Source organism: Aulonocara sp. 'chitande type north' Nkhata Bay, linkage group LG3, assembly GCF_057382095.1.
Source record: "Aulonocara sp. 'chitande type north' Nkhata Bay isolate Kocher_YH1m ecotype deep benthic linkage group LG3, A_spYH_male_GT1.1, whole genome shotgun sequence".
Taxonomy (NCBI): Eukaryota; Metazoa; Chordata; class Actinopteri; order Cichliformes; family Cichlidae; genus Aulonocara; species Aulonocara sp. 'chitande type north' Nkhata Bay.
The window spans coordinates 12,270,208-12,290,901 of NC_141346.1; the positions used below are offsets into that span (position 1 = coordinate 12,270,208).

General features: G+C 42.7%; 1 protein-coding gene across 1 annotated transcript; it reads right to left on the minus strand.

Moving 5' to 3' along the window:
• Positions 1 to 952: 952 nt before the first annotated feature.
• LOC147333996 (bifunctional phosphoribosylaminoimidazole carboxylase/phosphoribosylaminoimidazole succinocarboxamide synthetase-like) lies at positions 953 to 2,942 on the minus strand. The gene is made up of 7 exons (XM_086286806.1): positions 2,814 to 2,942; positions 2,550 to 2,729; positions 2,326 to 2,439; positions 2,163 to 2,246; positions 1,760 to 1,940; positions 1,516 to 1,674; positions 953 to 1,437 (listed from the first exon to the last, which is right to left on the minus strand). Exons 1-7 carry the CDS (start codon positions 2,928 to 2,930, stop codon positions 1,271 to 1,273), a joined length of 1,002 nt encoding a protein of 333 aa, XP_086142932.1. The 5' UTR covers positions 2,931 to 2,942; the 3' UTR covers positions 953 to 1,270.
• Positions 2,943 to 20,694: the final 17,752 nt, after the last annotated feature.

Consider the following 20,694-nt stretch of genomic DNA (forward strand, 5'->3'; position numbering starts at 1 on the left):
AGACACCGTTACAATATCAGTGATGATGTGTCTTTAAAATCAAATCTGTCTTTTATGTCTGATAAATATTATAAATATGTGTTTAACACTGTGTATCTAAACTAATTCAGCACCACAGAGCTAATTACAGAAACGTTACTACTTCAAACAAACTCCCTGATTGTCCCCCACTGTGCTCCATCTGGGTGTTTGTGTGCGAGTCATGCTGTGTTTGCCACATACACAGCATCTTTATCTTTAAGTGATTATATGACAGACCGGGTGGCCGAGAGGCTTTGTGTGGTGAGGAGGCAATAGCTCTGTGAAAAATTGTTTGTTGCTTAATTTGTTTATGCTGCTCTAAGAATAAAGGAACGCGTCTTTGACGAAGTCGTTCTAACTACTATGATTGATGCTTTGACAAAAGCTAATTTACTTTTTTGCTTTACTTGGGAATGAAAATTCATTTTTTGAGCTACAAAGTCCCAGAAATGTTATTACACCAAATAAATAATGCATCTTAAACTATAGTGGGCAGAAATCCAAGGCTGGATTAAAAGCTGCTTGGCAAGATGGCTGCGTCTACATCGGCTCACTTCTCACCCTGTTTGTCATGTGCTTCATGGTGTTGTGATGTGAAGCTGTGCTCTCTGCGTGCAGACGAGTCTTTTGTTTTCTGTTCTCATGCTGACCTCCCACAAGCAGCCCAGTATGAGCAGGGGGCCTCTTTCCCCCTCCTCCAGTTGCCCATTGAGCTGTGCATATCTTCCAGTTACTACCTGTCTCCCATGTGGTGTCTGTGCTGTGTATGTGTGGTCGGGGTTTGCAAACTTGCATGTGACAAATGAAGGTTTCATTAAAAGTTTTAGGTCTAATCTTAAAGGTAGAGACAGTGTCTGTCTCCTGAATCCCAGCTGGTTCCACAGAAGACGGAACTGGAAGTACTGTGTTGTGACAATAAAGCACTATGAGATCTTTTAGCAGGTATTTATCCATCTGACCTGCAGCCGTACTGGCTTTATTTAAGGAACACTGATTATTTACATTTTTACAAAAATGACACCATTAAAACACAGGCAGCAACAACATGCATGCAAAAATAAATAAACAAATTAAAAAGTTCTATAAAATTCCATTAAAATGAGTAACTATAACAAATCTGTTAGAAACTGTTCCATGTTATAAACTTGGTCTCAATAAATGAATTGTGTCGTTTTCAGTCCTGCAGTTTGCTTCAAGGGTGCTAAATGGACCAAAGCTCTTTTGTTGAGTGTGATGCACGCTGGGCTCTTCAGAGGCTGCAGGCCTGTAACTTCTTGTCAGCCAGCTTGAGAGACACCCAGGTGTTGAGCATGGATGCCCTCAGTTTGCACCACACCAGGTGGTCCCTCAACCCCAAGATCTGCGCTGCAAACTGAGCACAAGCTTCAGGAGACAACACGGTGGAGCAGCCAAGACCTGCAGGACAAAAATAAATAAATCCAAAAACAGCACGAACGATTAACGCTGCACGCTACAGTAAAGAGCTCTGCTCACCACTTGGCATGCGGAGGGATGACCAGACATCTTGTGGTCCCCAGTCTGGAGTGAGAGGAGGGCAGCTGATCACAGGGTAAGCCGTGTTACCAGACATCACTGGGCCAAGGCCGTTACTCCTCCCAGCCACAGCCACGAACACAGTGGGTATGCCATCACCTGCAACACAGCATAAAGAAATGATCCGATTAGAAAGAGTCCCACATCAGTACAAAGACGCAGTTACGTCAATATTAAAGCTCACCTTCATATTCAGCTTTAATGCGGAGCGTCTCATCTGGACCCTTGTGTGCCGAGGTGACTCTGAGGACACAGGGGATCCCGTAGGAGGCGCACGCCTTTCTTATCTTTTCACAATGGGCCACGTCTGAGGTGGAGCCCATTAAAAGCACCACCCTGCTGCTTGCCTGGGGCTCCAGCAGCAACTGTAGACACACAGAAACCATTGAATCATCACTTTATGTCAGTTTTACCTGCTCAAAAGAAAAATCGTGCAGCTGTGCTGGTTTTTTCCTGAATTACATCAAAAGCAGCTGCAGGCTTCTGTGATGTTAAACAGTGTTTGTTGGTTTGGATGTTCAAAGCAAAGAAAGAGCTAAACACTCCTACAAGATCAAGAATAGATTAGAGGCATCTGTTTGCTGTACCTTGACCCTTTCAGAGACCCACTCAAAACTCCTCTTCACCATCTGCATTGCCTCTGGGGTCACTTCCTTCAGCTCTCTGTACACCTACAAAGGGGAAAAGAAAAGTTTGAGGCTTGTTTCTTTTTCATATCAGCATGAAAATAAATCAAAGTCAGTCCATCACCTGTTTGTCTGTTTGCTGGCTCCGATCTCCAGCTGGCCAAAGCCTCCACGAATCGTTGTCAATCACGTCAGCGAGCACAATCTCTCGACTTTTCACACTGACGCCAAATTCAATCTAGAAGCAAAGAAAAAGTCCTTAGTTGTAGTTCTGCTGCAGCTACAGGAGAGAAGTGATCGCACCAAGATGTGACTTTAACCAGCAGGGGGCGCTGCTGCACAGCCTACCTTCATGTCCACCAGGGAGCAGTTCTGAGTGGCCCAGGCCTTCTCCACCATCTCAAAAATGGCCAGAGTGCTGCGGCTCATTATGTCCACCTCACACTGACCAATAGTGAGCCCAGCCAGACACAGTTTGGCCTCCAGCAGCTGCTCCTCTGACCACTGAGGATCATTGTTGGCATCATCCTAAAAACACAATCAGTGATGAGTTTGCGGCAACATTCAGACTGAAAACACACGGAGAGAATCGCCGCACGCAGCAAGACTCACTTTAAAGAACATCTCCATCTTTAGAGGAGAAAAGCGGTAGCCCTCTTTGACTCCTGGATTCCTCTTGAGGAAAGATCCAGTCGCCACCCTGCGACACACCCACTCAACGGGTATCATCTCGCAGAAGGTGTGCAGGCAGCCGAGGAGGGGAAATGGGCGTGTCTTACCTGTGCCGGGAGCCAATCGCGGTCCTCAGCTCATCTAACCAGCCAATCACAGCCGGGCATTGATTTCCACGTGAGGAGAAGACGCTCAAACATCAAGAGAAGACGTTTAATTAGGTACAAATAAAAAATAAAAACCTTTGGAGCTTCTTTCGCAAAAGTTAATCGTTTTACTCTTTGATAAGAAGTGATGGCCAAATGAAGCTTTCTGAAGCTTGTGCTGAAAAACGGTTCATTACTTCAAGCTCTTCAACACAGTCCTGTCTGGTGACACCTGGTGGCCAAAAATATGAAGAGCAGCTTGAGTCTACAAATTAACGTGTACTGCTTCATCATGACTACCCACTCTACAGAGTGATTCACTTCCCTATAATCCACTGACTCAGATACTGAAGCAGTTACGTTCTAAAGGAAGCTTCAGTCGTCACTGATCATGTGATGTTTTTTGACACACACGTCGGAGCGTCAGCTTCAAGCTGGCCATCACTAATAAGAAGCTTGTCTTATCAAAAGCTCCAACAGGTCAAAACAGTGTGTTTTTGATCGAATCGATTAGTTTGAGAAACTGAGCTGTTTGCACGTTATCTGTGGAGGAATGTTATCAAAGTAAACAACATCATCTCATGACAGCAGTGGGTAAAGGCTTTGTTTATTTTGTGGAAAAGTCCTTTCATTCATCCTCATCATTGTGTATGTGGTGTGTTGCAGTGATGGACTGTAACAACATGACAGCTCAACCAAAGCAGGGCAGCAATGAAACCCACACAAATGGACGATTGAAACTATCAGCAACACCGACTCGTGATCTAGAGCTGGTGTCACCCAGAGTTTTGTTTTTAGAGATGTGTAACAGAACCAGGCACAATGGATCCTCTTACATCAGGTCTTAGCTGAAAGAAAAAAGGACAAATAGGAGCAAAGAGGCAACAAGGCTAAATGAATACAGGAAGCATAGATAATAACTGGAGTTAACATTCTAGACAGCAGCTACTGATGTTGTTGAATGTGATGTGTTGTTTTTACTTGTATTGGTCTGTAATGCAGTAATAAAACGCTAAACTCAGTGATCACACTGCAATAATGTTTCCCATTACAAACCACCAAACATGCCTTTGTCTCCTGTGCAGCGTGAGCTACAATCACCTGATTTCAGTTCATGCAGAGGAAGAAAAAGGTGGAATCATCTTACAACCTTTGAGGAGTGAAGATATGGACATTTCTTTGTTTTTAATTATTGGATTATTTTGAGCAGTATCACTGTGGTTGTGACTGTGTGGAACTTTTAACCTCCTAGGACCTGGCGTCCACATATGTGGACATCACATTTTGGGTTATTTAGACCAAAGTACTCGATTTTGCTCTACAAGGGCCTGATATCCACTTACGAGGACATTATACTGCTACTGTTCTATCAACGTTTTAAACGAATATTCTCATATGTGTCTCTTATTTTAAAAAAAAACAAAAATAAGGTAAAAAAAAAAATCTGGTAATTCTTTGTTTTTGCATTCATCAGGCCCATTATGCCCAAATATCAAAGAGACATTAAAAATGCATGGTGTGGAAGAGTTCAGGTCTTAGGAGGTAAAGGCCCCAAACTACCAAAACTGTCTCTGTGTGGTAGTAAATCATTTTATTTAATATAAATATAACTGTAGAACCAATTGGAAATGTTGACAAATGACCATGGACAAGTCAAATCTGTTAAATGTGAGGTGAGCAGTGAAAAATCATGTGACTGACATAAACTTGGGGGTGACGGCCTGGAAGGTAAAATGAGCTTTTTAATCTCTCTGAGACAAACTGTAAAGAACAAGAACAGATTCAGTGCAGCTCTTCGTGTGAGCACGTCTCTCTAAATCCTGTCACACAATCACATGATGAGATAAGCTTTGATTACAAAAGTTACTGAGCCGTTGTGCTCGATCAGTCAACACCTTGCATCACTGCTGCACTGGAACGCTGACTCTGAAACAGCCCATCACACTGAATATTGTTCGGTGTCCACAAACATGTCCAGTTGGTGTCCAGTTGTTCTGCAAACATACACTGTACAGGATCGGCAGCGTTTTAGAGTGATTTTTTTATTCTGTTTCCTGGGACTTAAGACCATGAATGAAACATTTAAGACAGAATGAGACACAGGGGTCAAATGTCACATTTTGCAGAGCCTCTGATCCTCCCACAGGCTACAGCAATGTAAAGGTTTTAAATTTGACTTTTTAAAAGCATTTATGATTTTACTTGTGTGTTTGGATTGTGGAGGAAAGCTGGAGTACTTGGAGGACTGCAGGTAGGTAGAGAGCAAACAATCTCCTCATAATAGGTGTTCAAACCAGTAACCACCTTACTGTGCAGCTGAGTTTAACAGCACTATCATGAGGCAGTTATTCCTCTGCTGTCATGAGACTGCATCGTGCCCCCAACAAAGAAACTGCATGAAAACAATAGCAAAGGAAAATCATCATCTCGATTCCTCTTGTTCTGTGTCAGTATACAAATCGCTTATCAGTACACTAAGCTAAAGTTGTAACTAAAGAAATATAGTGATTATAATTTATGATGTAACAAGAAACCTCTCTGATTGACTCTGATGACCTTTAAAGTTATGGTGTAGAGTTTAGAGGGGTTTCCTGTTACACTATAAGTTATGGTGTGATTTAACATGTAGATTTCCAGCTGAGGCATCAAAGCTTAGTGTTTGTGTCCATTTCTGTAATGATACTGAATGACAAGATCTAGTTACTTTTTACAGATTCCGGTTTGAAAATGTCATTATGCACAACACAGGCGACTTTTTCAGCTTTTTTATTGAATGACTTTGAAGCTGAAATTGAGGCCCTGTGTCATTATGCTACTCTATAAAACATTTACTGCAACCCAGTAACCCAGGGGGAAGCTTTTCATTTTTCCCTTGTCAGTGTCCAGCAGTACTTCCAGATAGCAACTCCGTTCTATCCTCTTGTGGTGTTCATTCAGTTATATACCTTAATCTTAACTGTATCTCCTCCTCTAACTTCATATTTTCTCTCTCCTCCTCCTCCTTCTCCTTTCCCTCTCTCTGCTCTCTCCATGGCTGCCACCCTCAGATCGCCTGTCCCATCTTTGCTGGCCTTCTGCATTTCTTCTTCTTGGCTGCCTTCTCCTGGATGTGTCTGGAGGGTGTGCAGCTCTATCTCATGCTGGTGGAGGTCTTTGAGAGTGAGTACTCACACTGGTGGTGGGCATGTCTGCAGCCATAGACTACAGGAGCTATAGGACCAAGAAAGCGTACGTGTGAGTACAGGCCTTTTGCACCTGCAGATTGAGAAGTAGGATTGTGCTATTCCCCCAGATGGAAATGTAATGTCAACCTCTTTCCGGTTGAGTGAACGCTGGCGCGACTGGCGGCCGCTACTCACCGGCCGCCACTCACCACTATCGCTAACGTTAACGCTACTGGACTCTGGACTTTTGGACTTCTGTCCTACTCCTGTTTCTAAGGCCCACCGGTGTCCCTGCCTGGCTGTTCCTGTCCATGATGTGGCCTTTCAGGATCTATGTACTCTCAGTGTGGGTCTGGATCCTTATGTCATCGACCTACCGACTCGGCACTGGACTTCATCAATATACAACTGATGAGCTCCTCCGGCTCCGCTTCTCTTTAGCTGCTCCGCCGTTGGCTGCTCTTCATTTCCACACGGACATTGCCTTCCTCCCTCGCCGAAAGTACGTACATCGAGGCTCCCGTCGGTATTTCCATCAGGATAATTCCAAACCAATTCAGTCCTTCTGGTCCACCTCTGGTCGCTCTCAACGGAACCCCTGCAGGTCTATTGACCACAATGTTCTGACTGGTCTGCCTAGGTCGGCTAACACTCTCATCCAGTCCGACAGTATTCCTGTCAACTTCGGCCTGCTTAATATCCGTTCGCTTACGAACAAAGGACATCTCATCCAGGATCTCCTAACAGACCGTAAGTTTGACTTTTTCTGCTTGACTGAGACATGGCAACAGCCCAATGACTTTTCGCAACTCAACGACTCCACCCCCCCGGGGTTTGTTTACACCTGCCAACCTCGCGAGTCCGGCCGTGGTGGTGGCCTCGCGATAATCTATCGCGAGAACTGGAAAGTCTCGCCGCTGTCCGCCCCTACGTACAGCTCCTTTGAATCTGTTGTTTGTCAACTTTCAGGACCTACCCCAACTGTAATAGCTGTCATCTACCGCCCCCCAAAATTTAATTCTGTTTTTATCAGTGACTTTGCCGATCTGCTGACCAATTTAGCTACTGTCTCCCCTAATATAATATTGCTGGGTGACTTTAACGTTCACGTGGATAATTGCGACCATCCTCTTACCAAGGACCTTCTATCCTGCCTTGACAGTTTCAGCCTTAAACAATACATAAACTTCCCTACCCACATTAAGGGCCACACTTTGGACTTAGTCTGCTGCTCTGGACTTACCCCCTCCATCTGTACAGCTGACGAACTGCCAATTTCGGACCATCTGCTTCTCTCCTTTAATGTTCACATGACCCTCTCTGTAATTAACAACCCCCGTATTATCTCTTTCCGGAATATCAAGAATATAAATCTTGATATCCTTTCCTCTGCTTTTTCTAGCTGCTTGTCTTCTAACAATTTAGCTATTCAAGAGGACCTGGTACTTTTTTATAATCATAGCCTTAGTAGTATTTTAAATTCCCTGGCTCCACAAAAAACCAGAACTGTACTTTTTTCTCGCTCTGCACCCTGGTACACCCCTGAACTCCGGCTACTGAAAGCTAAAGGCCGACAGCTTGAACGTCTCTATAAGAAAACTGGCCTTACTATTCATAAGGATATGTTTAATAACCACGTTCTGTTTTACCAGGAATGTATTAGTCAAACCAAATCTGCTTACTACTCTGCTATTGTCTGCTCAAGTAAGAACTCTACCAAGACCCTTTTCTCACTATTCAATTCTTTTAACAGGCCACCTGATTCTCTCCCTGCTCATCTCTATTCATCTAACTTCTGTGATGCTCTAATGCTATTCTTTATTGATAAAATTCATAAAATACACTTAGACCTGGACCCTAATGCTCAATGTAGCTTCTCTGTCCTAACTCCCCCCCCTTCTCACTTCCTCTCTGTTTTTCAACTTCCATCCTTAGCTGATATTGCTGATCTCATCCATAAATCAAAGCCTTCTACCTGCCAGCTCGATCCTATCCCCACTGTCCTCGTCAAAGCCTGCTTACTCCCTCTCCTTCCCCTCATATCTGCTATTATTCACTCTTCACTCACCACTGGAACTGTTCCTGCTTCCTTCAAAGTTGCTGCTATTACCCCAATCCTGAAAAAAACTGGTCTAGATCCCAACAACTTTAATAACTTTCGTCCTATCTCCAATCTACCATTTCTCTCAAAAATCCTTGAAAAAATAGTTGCTTCACAAGTCCATCTTCACCTAACTGATAATAACCTCTACGAACAGTTCCAGTCCGGCTTTCGTCCTTTACATAGCACTGAAACTGCTCTTATAAAAATAACAAACGACCTTCTTATAGCAGCTGATTCTGGTCTCCTCTCCATCCTTATTCTTCTTGATCTGAGTGCAGCTTTTGACACCATCTCTCATCCCATTCTCCTTAGCAGATTCGCTTCTATTGGTCTCTCTCACACTCCACTAGCCTGGTTTAAATCATATCTATCTGATCGCACTCAGTTCATTCAATTAAAATCCTTCACTTCTCAACTTTCTCCTTTATCCACTGGCGTGCCCCAGGGATCTGTCCTCGGGCCCCTTCTCTTCATCATCTACCTTCTTCCACTCGGATATATTTTTCGTAAATATAATATTCAGTTCCACTGCTACGCCGATGACACCCAGCTCTATCTCTCTACCAAACCTGACTCTACTCTTCCTCCACCCTCCCTTATCCTCTGTCTAGCTGAACTCAATTCTTGGTTCTCCTCCAACTTTCTTAAACTCAACAGCAATAAATCGGAACTTCTTCTGGTTGGCACCAAACGACTGCTATCCAGAATTAACAATTTCTCTCTCACCATCAATAACTCGCTGGTCCCTATCTCTCCCTCTGTGAAAAGCTTGGGTGTCATTCTCGATAGCACATTATCCTTTAACTCACATATCAATAATATTACACGTGCAGCATATTTCCAACTCCGTAACATTAATCGCCTCCGCCCCTTCCTCACACCTTACGCCACTGCCATTCTCATCCATAATCTTGTTATCTCTAGAATTGACTACTGCAACTCATTATTATTTGGCCTCACACAAAAATCTATCAACAAGCTCCAACGTGTCCAGAACTCTGCTGCCCGTATTATTACTAGGACTTCTTCTACCCACCACATCTCCCCAATCCTGAAGCAACTTCACTGGCTCCCGGTCAAATTTCGCATCCATTTTAAAATAATTCTGTATACATTCAAGGCTATTCACTCTCTCTCTCCACCGTACCTCTCTGACTTATTACAGATGAAGCTCCCATCCCGCTGCCTCAGATCTTCATCTTCTCTTTCTCTCTCTGTTCCCTCTGCTCGTCTGATCACAATGGGAGGGAGGGCCTTTAGTTGCTCTGCCCCTCGACTTTGGAATCCCCTACCCCCGGACCTCAGAAATATTAGCTCATTCTCTCTTTTTAAGTCCACCCTTAAAACTCATTTGTTTAAAATTGCCTATTCTTAAATTTCTGTATGTTTTAACTTTTACCTTCTATTCTTATCATTGTGTATATTTCCAGTTTTTATCTGTTGTACAGTGTCCTTGGGTGCTTTGAAAGGCGCTATTTAAATAAAATGTATTATTATTATTATTATTAATATGCAGTGCCATGTGAAGGGCTCTTGCGCCTCCCCACAGACTGGGTTCTCTGAACAAAGCCTGATGATTAGCCTTCATAAGATCATCCGCTGAGACAGAGAAATAGTGTGTGTATTCATGTGCATGAGCTCAGTGTGAGTGTACAGTTGTTTGTTGGTTTAGTTGTGCATAACTCACTCGTCTCCTCTGTGCCACTCAAGATGCTGGCTGTGAGTGGATAACTACTTCATCTGGAGCTTCATTGGACCTGTTTCATTTGTTATTATGGTATTAGCTTTACTGTCAAGCTGTATTATTAGCCTCCATATTTCGATATCCCGCAGTCAGAAGTATTTCACCAGCATGCAATTTTCCAATGTTATTAACAATATGAAATCAGTAATTTTGGACTAGAGTGCTCACTGCGCATTTTTTTATTTCTTCCTATCGTCTTTCCTTAGCTCAACCTCATTTTCCTCATGATCACTTTGTACAAGATGATACGCAACTCTTTGGCACTTAAACCTGACTCCAGCCACCCGATAATATTAAGTGAGTTTAAATTATTCAGTGAGACTCACACATTTTCCTTTTTGAAGAAAAAAGAAATTTCAAATTGTCTTAGTATATCTGTGCATTAACTCAGTGTTAGTGAATGCCTCGTTCTCCGCTTCGATCAGGTCCTGGGCACTAGGGCCCATCACTCTGCTCTTCCTACTTGGCTTGACATGGGCCTTTGGCCTCCTCTTCATTAACGAGAATACAGTCATCGTGGCCTACCTTTTCAGCACCTTCAACGCCTTCCAGGGCATGTTCATCTTTATCTTCCACTGTGCCCTGCAGAAGAAGGTAACAATTCCAAACTACATCTTAAACAAACTTTATATAAATTGAATTAATTACGACTAAGCATCTGAAATGTTGTGTAGATGAACAAATGGATGGATGTGCCAGTCTAACTGAAATTCAGTAGACGTGCTCAGAAATATTGGATTTTGTTTCATTTCGCTGTGGCTGTGCGATAAAAGGCTCTGTTGCTCCACATTCAGTTTATATATATATATATATATATGTATATATATATATATATATATATATATATATATGACCAGTTCTGGGTCCCCAGACCCCCAATAGAACCGGTCAGTATCTGGTGTGACCACCATTTGCCTCATGCAGTGCAACACATCGTCGCATGGAGTCTATCAGATTGTCAATTGTGGCCTGTGGAATGTTGGTCCACTCCACTTCAATGGCTGTGCGAGGTTGTTGGATATTCGTGGGAACTGGTACACGCTGTCGTATACGCCGGTCAAGCACATCCCGAACATGCTCAATGGGTGACATGTCCGGTGACTATGCTGGCCATGCAAGAACTGGGACATTCTCAGCTGCCATCTGCCCTGAACAATGTGAACCATGATTCATCCGTGAAGCGCACACCTCTCCAACGTGCCAGACGCCATCGAATGTGAGCATTTGCCCACACAAGTCTGTTACGGCGACGAGCTGGAGTCAGGTCAAGACCCCGATGAGGACGACGGGCATGCAGTTGAGCGTCCCTGAGACGGTTTCTGACAGTTTGTGCAGAAATTGTTTGGTTGTGCAAACCAATTGTTCCAGCAGCTGTCTGGGTGGCTGGTCTCAGACGATCTTGGAGGTGAACCTGCTGGATGTGGAGGTCCTGGGCTGGTGTGGTTACACGAGGTCTGCGGTTGTGAGGCCGGTTGGATGTGCTGCCATATTCTCTGAAACGCCTGTGGAGACGGCTTATGGTTGAGAAATGAACATTCAATGCACGGGCGACAGATCTGGTTGACATTCCTGCTGTCAGCATGCCAATTGCACGCTCCCTCATTGCTTGTGGCATCTGTGGCATTTTGCTGTGAGACAAAACTGCACATTCCAGGGTGGCCTTTTGTTGTGGCCAGTCTGAGGTACACCTGTGCACTACTCATGATGTCAGATCAGCATCCTGATGTGGCACACCTGTGAGGTGGGATGGATTATCCCAATATGGCAGATGTGCCCACTACCACACATTTGGACTGATTTGTGACCACTGTTTGGGAGGGATGGTTATATTGTGTATCTGGAATGAATTTTAGGTCTCTACGTCCATCCCATGGGGAATGGGAGCAGTAACAAAGGTGTTGCGTTTATATTTTTGTTGAGTGTATATATATATAGGTGCGGCTGCAGCAATAGGAGTGACTCAGACATTTACTGTACTCCTTATGGACCTGTAAAGAAAATAACACCACCGGCACAGTGGGCAGGTTTGAGAGTCACTCATAAACACAAACACTTTCGTTTCTATAGGCTAAACTGAATGGTAAATGGCCTGTATTTATATAGCGCTTTGTATATATGTTTATGGACAGGTAGTGTAGTGACAAGGATTGACAAGAACTAATACTGCATAATACTGCACATAAAAACTACTACTAATATGGTGTATTGTAGGCTGCAGGTACTTTGTTGTTGAGTCTGACAACGATTGGAAGGAAAGACCTTCTCCTGGTTCTCTCCTGTCTCCTGAATCTCTCCTGGTTGGGGGTTTGGGGGAGGGTATGTTTGCACAGCAAAAGCAGGAGAACAATGGAGCTTAAGGCCTCTCAGCGGGGTGCTAGGAGGTGTTAGGTTCAGGGGAATTTGCGCAAATTTGAGCAGGGCTAGTAAATGTAGTAGTAGGGACTTGCACCAGGAAAAAAAAGGGGTCAGTAATTCTAGTGTTAAACGCGTCGCTCTCATTGTTCTACATTCTTATGTTTTGTTTTTCTTTACACACACTGAAATTGTGGACTTTGTTTTTGAAAATCTTCAATCCATCTTCCACTATCCTCTATTTGCTGTATCCTTTTTGTCTCTGTAATCTGTTATCACCTTTCACTGCAAACAGCTCTACAATAAAGTAGGTCACCAGTAGAGAAAGAACTTGACCTCATGTCCAAGTCCAATAACTAAAAGTATTAATTTGCTCACAGATTTTGTTTTTCAAGAAAAAAAAAAGCAAAGTTAAGTAAAACTTAACTTAAAATAAAATTTGAATTTTGAATTTGAAAACAAAACACCCACAAATAACCCACCACTCTGACATTTTGCAGCTGTTTTCAATGCTGATTCTGTTCTCTGTCTTTAATCCTGCCCAGAAACAAACAATCTTACATTTGCACTGTAGCCCTAAACCCTTCTACATCTCATAGAGGTTCATATGAAAATATAATCCAACTTTAACCTGCCATCCCCATAGTACAGTATCTATGCTACTGAATTAGCAGATAGCAGTGTGGTGAACAAGTGTGTGTGTTTGTGTGATGTATTTCCAGTAGTCTGAACACATGTGAGGGACTGTTTCTTGCTGTGTTTATACATACGGGAAAGATCAACTGATCAAATGTCCCAACTTGTCCAAAGGTCACATGTGAATGTCCACAGTTTACTCCGTCAACCGTGCATAGAAATTGCTCCTCTGCACAGTCTTATTCCTGTCTTATGATAAAATGTTAATTTATCATGTGTATAGAGATTGACAGACCACGTGACTTTCGCGCATTGCTTTGTGGGTACCCGTGGCAACAAAATCAAAACACTGCATCAACCGCTAGCATTTCCAACACCGGTAATCATTAATTCTGCGGTTTTAATCCCTACTTACATTTTATTTGCCCCAAAAACAGTGATGTACAAAACGATGGAGAACACGGCAGGTCCGTACAAAGACAGACTTGATGAAAAGGCAAAAAAAAGGACGAGGAAAAAATCAAAGGATTGAAAGGGTCAGACCCATACGAACATACAGAGTGGAGTAAGGACGTTAGCGTGCTGCCCAACTTTCATAACGCACATATTTATTATTATATGGTCCTAAGTGTGAGTGCATACACTCACAAAATGTTTAGTAACTTCAGATCCCTGCAACAAGCCCAGGTCCAGTTTACTTTGGTGATTTGGACTATTCCACTTCACAGCTGTTGTTCCTTTTTTCTTTTATCTCCTGTACAGGCCAACGCATCTATTTGTCGTTTCAGGTTGTAGTATTACACAACATTTTCAGATCTAATAGAAATAGAATGAGTGTTTTGTAATTCATTCAATGTATTGTCTTTATTTATAACTGGCATTATTGTTTCATTCTATTATAGAGTCTTACAAGAAAGAGGCAAAATTGTATTTGATTATGCTTTATCAGCTGCTTTGGTGAAAGACAAATCAACAATGCAACAAAAAAAAAAACATTGCAAAACAACATACTGGAAAACAGTTATTCATCACTTGATTGCTTCAGTACAACACTTGGGCACATATATGTGGGACTTTTCGTGGCTGTTTTGATATCGCTCTCTCTCTTAACCGATCAAATCTCGCTGTTGTAGCAGCTTTAAACTCGGTATGACCCAGGTTGATAGAGGGGGCCCAGTCTGGATCGCATTCCAGCATTTTGTAGGCTGGTTTTCCTACAAAACTCAACAAACTTTAGCCCGCAAAGCCACAGTGAACAAAGCAGCACAGCGCAATGAATTCAGTTCAAATTAAGACTTATTTGTAACCTACATCAACAATTATGTTATGATAAATTACGTAATAACTACAACAGAAGACTTACCTTTGTGGAAATGCTTGGAGCAGACTAACATGTGAGCTGGAGTGTTCTGAGACGTTATATTTGGTCTTTGAATGGCTGCAATTGAGGCCATTGAGGCTATTTGTTATTTTGGAAACATGGCTTAAACCAGGGGTGTCAAACTCAAATACACAGTGGGCCAAAATTCAAAACTGGAACAAAGTCGCGGGCTAACGTTAATATTTATTGAAATATATTTATTCCTCCAGATATAAGAATGAATCTTTTCTTATGGACTCAAACACGTTTTGCTGAAAAACTGGATATGGAACAAGCAAAGCTTAATACTAAACAATATATATATTAGCCGTATAATACCAGTAGGCCAGCTCTAATAATAATTTGGTATGGCTTCGCGGGCCAAATGTAATTAGGCTGCGGGCCAAATTTGGCCCGCGGGCCAGAGTTTGACACCTATGGCTTAAACAATTTCTCTTCCACGACGGAATCCGATAACAATCTCTTTACCCGTCGGCTTCCCATGGCTGTCATGTGACTATTGCAGTTAATAATACAACAGCTTCTTGCCATTTTTTGTGTTTCTTTTTATCGCTGTGTGACTGTTTTCACGTGAACGCCTGCGTGCGCTAGTACCGCTTGCCACTTGTACCTACAATTCTTTGTAGTTTTACCCCTGAATGACGTCACATTTTCAATCTCTACAGGCCACTGAACAGAGCATCTGTGGTAGGATGATGGAGTGTTGCCATGGTAATGCACGGGGGGGGGGCGTCAAACAAAGCACTAAAGGTGGACTTTGTGTGGATGCATATATGCATTCATGTATGCCGAGAGGCCGGGGGCACCCCACCTCCGAAGTGGCCCGAGCGAGCCCCAGGCTCCAGGCCCCGATAAGCGGCCGCCAAGGAGTGAGCCGGCGTGTACCTGGACGCCCATCCCCAGACACAAAGAACCACCAACGCACCGATGTCTGAGGGAGTCCGCCACTGGCAGGGGAAGTGGTGGTGGGGGGAGATAGGCCTCCAAACCTTGGAGGGCCTGAGATGTCCCCAGAGAGGTGGCGTCTGATACCCAACCTGACATATGGACACAGACATACAGACACACACAGATACAAACATCCATTCCCCCCCTCATGCTCTCATATGCACTTACTCCACACTCAACCAACGTGGAGACAGACATAAAGAGACACTGTATACACGATCACACTCCCCAAGCGTACTCTACGAACCGGGTCTAGGTACCCTTGCCCCTGGAGGGGGGAACTGCACCCAGACCCAGGTGGTGTTACCCTTTTCCCTGCGGTGGGGAGAGGCAGACCGCCCCGCTGGAAGTCTTTCCAAACACAGGAAACAGATCAGGGAGCAGAGACCCACGTGGTTCACGCTGAGCTCAGCTACAATCCAGGAGAGGGTGTGCAGATCGATGCAGACATCGATCCAAACGTTGGTAGTGTTATATGTTCCTGTAAGTTCACTACTTTACTCCCATTTCATGAAAAAGCAGCTCTCTCTGCTCGACTGTCCTCTCCTGCACAGACACTTTGCGCCGCCTCCTTTTCCGGCTCTGCTGTGATTTGTTGCTGCGAGGTCACGTGACTCAGCGTCACAAGGTAACCACGTGGGGTGTTATTTCAAAAGTAGCGCCTATCTCCTTTTCCTAAACTCTTTTCCTTGGCCTCGATGAAAACTTCATCGTGGGAAGGATATTTGCTAAGGACTCAGGGAAAGAGAGGAGCGATGTGACACCGGATGTCCGCCTGTTGAAACTACATTGTGCAGAAGATGGACTACAAAACAAACATCTTACTTCGTCACAATGTGTTCTAACCCTGTTGTTTTATGGAGGTCATATAAACGAGAATAGCCTGTTAAAAATATCCTTTCATTACAAAGTTTTGAAGAAAATTTTAAAGAAGAAGGAACCTTTAGGGTCAGATTTACTAACATCTGCAGCAGCTCAAAGACATCTTTTGATGTTAAAAAGCTGCTGGATTTACTGAAGAGACTCAGTGTCAGTTTGTGACTCAAAGTTATGACAAATGTGTTTGTAAATGTGTTTCACTTCCAAGAGAAGAAGATTTAAATGAGTGACACAAATGTAAATTACAAAGTCTGTGGTGCACAATTTACTACAAATTGCACAAAATCTACCACAGAATCCTGTCTTGTTCCTGCTGTGGTTGTGATAGTGAGGACAGTTTATTGTTTTAGGGGGAGATGTTATCAAAACAAGTCTCTGATCTGCTCAAAGTTGTTATTTCAGTTCCAACAGTTTGGCTCTGGCCTAAAACTCTCCAGTCAGATCTTATACTGATAGTTTTGAGGTGAGCCCCACTTATTGTTCCTTAATAATACAGTTTATGTGAAACCAAGCAGAAATGAATTACGCTTCTTAATTTTTTATAGTGCACACAGCTAACTCTTTCTGCTGAATATGTAAAAAATAAAAGTGTTACTGTGTTACATGCCTGAATGTTGCTCATGGTCTGATGGGAAATAATGTTTTCTGTTCTTTAGCACATCGAACAGTCAACTGTTCACCGAGTTTAGGTTTAAAGGATGAAACAGTTTGCACTGATGCATCTCTCCTCTCCTATCTGAAGAGTATGTAAATATCTGGTTTCAACTGTATATTTGATGATGTTGGTGTTTGGCTTGATTGTCAGAACAAAGAGGGAGAGAGAGGAACAGCGAGAGAGAGAGAGAAACAGAGAGGGAGAGTGTACTTTGGTAGAATTAAAAAAAAGGTGCAGTGCAGGTCTATGATGATTTTTAGTGCTACTATCATCTAGTTCTGATTCTGGTTCTGTCTTGGTTAAATCCTAAGTAGTCCTGATTTTAAACTGTTGTAGTCCTGTTTTAATTCCAGATCAGTTCTGGGTCTGGTTGAATTGGGGTTTAGTCCTCGTGTCTTGATACAGCCCCGACTTTGACCCGAGCAGCACCAATTAGTAGCTGAACGACAGAGTTGTCTATGAAGACTATGAGTGTCTTCATAGTTTTATTTTTGATATTCACCAATTTTTATATACTGCAAAAAAAAAAACAACGAAAATAAGTATTATAATGCAAATTTGCAAAAATAAATAGCATATGCATCAAAATAAACTATTTCCAGCAGTGCAATATGTATCCTAAGCATCCCAGAAACGACACAGAAAGTCATAAAGTCAAACATAACTTTTAAAAACACCAGTATAGGCTTACAAGGCCCTGATGGTAAAGAACTAAATTTCTGTGAAAATGACGTCACTTCCGGTTTTGGGCAGGTCATGGCGCATATGTGATAGTTCGCGCTGATGGACGTAGGAAGTGTTACGAAAAGCTGATTGGATCGGCAAAGCCTGTTTCTGGAATATTATGTTTTTGTTGCTGCAAGTGCTTTTTATGCAATTTTTGCAAAGCTTTATGTGGAAGGAAACTGTGACCGAGGACAAGCTGATGGCATAAGATGTAAGTACAACTCCTCCGGTTTCATATGCAAAAAAAATTATTGCGCTAACTTTCATGGTTCCAGTGCTACTGGGATTTAAAAATAGTTATGCAAAAGGGAGCGTGCCCGCTCCGACCGGCTTTAAAGGGTTAAGGGAGACTGTTGATCGTTTTAAGCCTTCAGGGTCTCCAAATGATGCTGTCCCTCCTCGACTCTTATAAGAGGTGTTACCTACAGTTGGACCTTTGGTTCTCAAGCTGGTAAACCATAGTTTGATGTCAGGTGTAGTCCCTAAAGATTGTAAACATGCTGTAGTCAAACTCCTGATTAAAAACCTGTTCTTGATCCTACGAATCTTGCAAATTACAGGCCTATCTTCTAACTACCTTTTCTTTCCAAAATTCTTGAAAAGAGAGTTCACAGTCAATGAATGACCATCCTGGAAAAGCAAAATGTTTTACAGGTTTTCCAATCTATTTTTAAACCCTTTCATAGCACTGAATCAGCCCTTTTAAAAGTGTTTACTGACATATTGCAGTAATGACACCTGGTTACGCCAATCGGAGGTCACTAAAATCAATATTGAATCGGTGTGTAACTTTGCCAAAACAATGTTGGACTCTGTAGTTTTCTCTGGTCCCCTCCCCAGTCAGACCAGGAATGACATGTTTAGCCGCATGTTCTCCTTAAATTGCTGGCTGTCTGAGTGGATAATTGGCAAACCTTCTGGAGGAAACCTGGTCTTGTTAGGAGAGACGGCATCCGTCCCACTTTGGATGGAGCAGCTCTCATTTCTAGAAATATGGACAAATTTATTAAATCCCCCAAAATATGACTATCCAGAGTTGGGACCAGGAAGCAGAGTTGCAGTCTTACACACCTCTGCAGCTTCTCTGTTCCTGCTACCCCCCCCCCCGTCTCCATAGAGACTGTGTCAGCTCCCAAAAAGACAAAAAACAAACTAAAACCAGCAACAAACAACTTAAACATAAACAATCACAAAGAAAGAACAATACAGTATCCACGTCTGAACCAAAGAGTAAAACAGTGAAATGTGGATTAATTATTAAATATTAGGTCTCTCTCCTCCAAGTCTCTGTTAGTAGATGACTGTGGCGGAGGTGTGGTCCCGGGCGCGGCTGCAGGGGAGGAGTGGTGCAGTGGGCTCAACGGGGCGGTGCTGGAGATGCCGGTGAGAACAGCTGACGGCGATTTGGACTGATAATGGTTTCCTTCCCTTTTTATAGTGAGACGGAGAGGAGCGGAGGGAGAGGGAAATCAGCTGGGACCGACAGCTGTCAGACTGTGTTCAGTCATAACCTCGGAAAACTGTAAATAAATGTGGAACCTGGTGATAAAGACCTGTGTGTGTGAGTACCTGTGTATAGTGCATTTCACAATGACTTAATAATTGATCAACAAATTGATTTACTCTGCCTTACAGAAACCTGGTTGCAGCAGGATGATTATGCTAGTTTAAATGAATCAACACCCCCGAGTCATTCTAACTACCAGAAATCTCGAAGCACAGGCCGAGGGGGCGGTGTGGCAGCAATTTTTCACACCAGCCTATTAATTAATGAAAGACCAAGACAGACTTTTAATTCATTTGAAAGCCTGATGCTTAACATTGTCCACCCCAGCTGTAAAACTCAGAAACCAGTCTTGCTTGTTATCATCAATCGTCCACCTGGGCCTTACACAGAGTTTCTGTCTGATTTCTCAGACTTTATATCTAATTTAGTTCTGAGCTCAGATAAAATAATTATTGTGGGTGATTTTAACATCCATGTAGATGCTAAAAATGACAGCCTCAACATGGCATTTAATCTGTTATTAGACTCAATTTGCTTCTCTCAAAATGTAAAAGAACCCACCCACCACTTTAATCACACTCTAGATCTTGTTTTAACATATGGCATAGAAACTGAACATTTAACAGTGTTTCCTGAAAACCCTCTCCTGTCTGATCATTTCCTGATAACATTTACAATAATTGATTACACAGCAGAGGAGAGTAGATTTTATCACAGTAGATGTCTTTCTGAAAGTTTAAGAATATAATCCACCCACTGTTATCATCTCCAATGCCCTGTACCAACATAGAGCAGAGCAGCTATCTGAATACGACTCCAACAGAGGTCGATTATCTTGTTAATAATTTCACCTCCTCACTACGTACGACTCTGGATACTGTAGCTCCGGTGAAAACTAAGGTTTCTAATCAGAAGTACCTGACTCTGTGGTATAATTCTCAAACACGTACCCTAAAGCAGATGACTTGTAAGCTGGAGAGGAAATGGCGTGTCACAAATTTAGAGGATCATCATTTAGCCTGGAGAAATAGTTTGCTGCTTTATAAGAAAGCCCTCCGCAAAGCCAGAACATCTTACTATTCATCACTGATTGAAGAAAATAAAAACAACCCCAGGTTTCTCTTCAGCACTGTAGCCAGGCTGACAAAAAGTCAGAGCTCTGTTGAGCCAACCATCCCTTTAACGTTAACTAGTAATGACTTCATGAACTTCACAAATAAAATTTTTATCATTAGAGAAAAAATGACCAATAACCATCCCACAGATGTAATATTATCTACAGCTACTCTTAATACCATTGATGTTAAGTTTGACTGTTTTTCTCCAATTGATCTTTCTGAGTTAACTTCAATAATTACTTCCTCCAAACCATCAATGTGTCTTTTAGACCCCATTCCTACAAAACTGCTCAAAGAAGTCCTGCCATTAATTAATTCTTCGATCTTAAATATGATCAACCTATCTCTAATAATCAGCTATGTACCACAGGCCTTCAAGCTGGTTGTAGTTAAACCTTTACTTAAAAAGCATCTCTAGACCCAGCAATCTTAGCTAATTATAGGCCAATCTCCAACCTTCC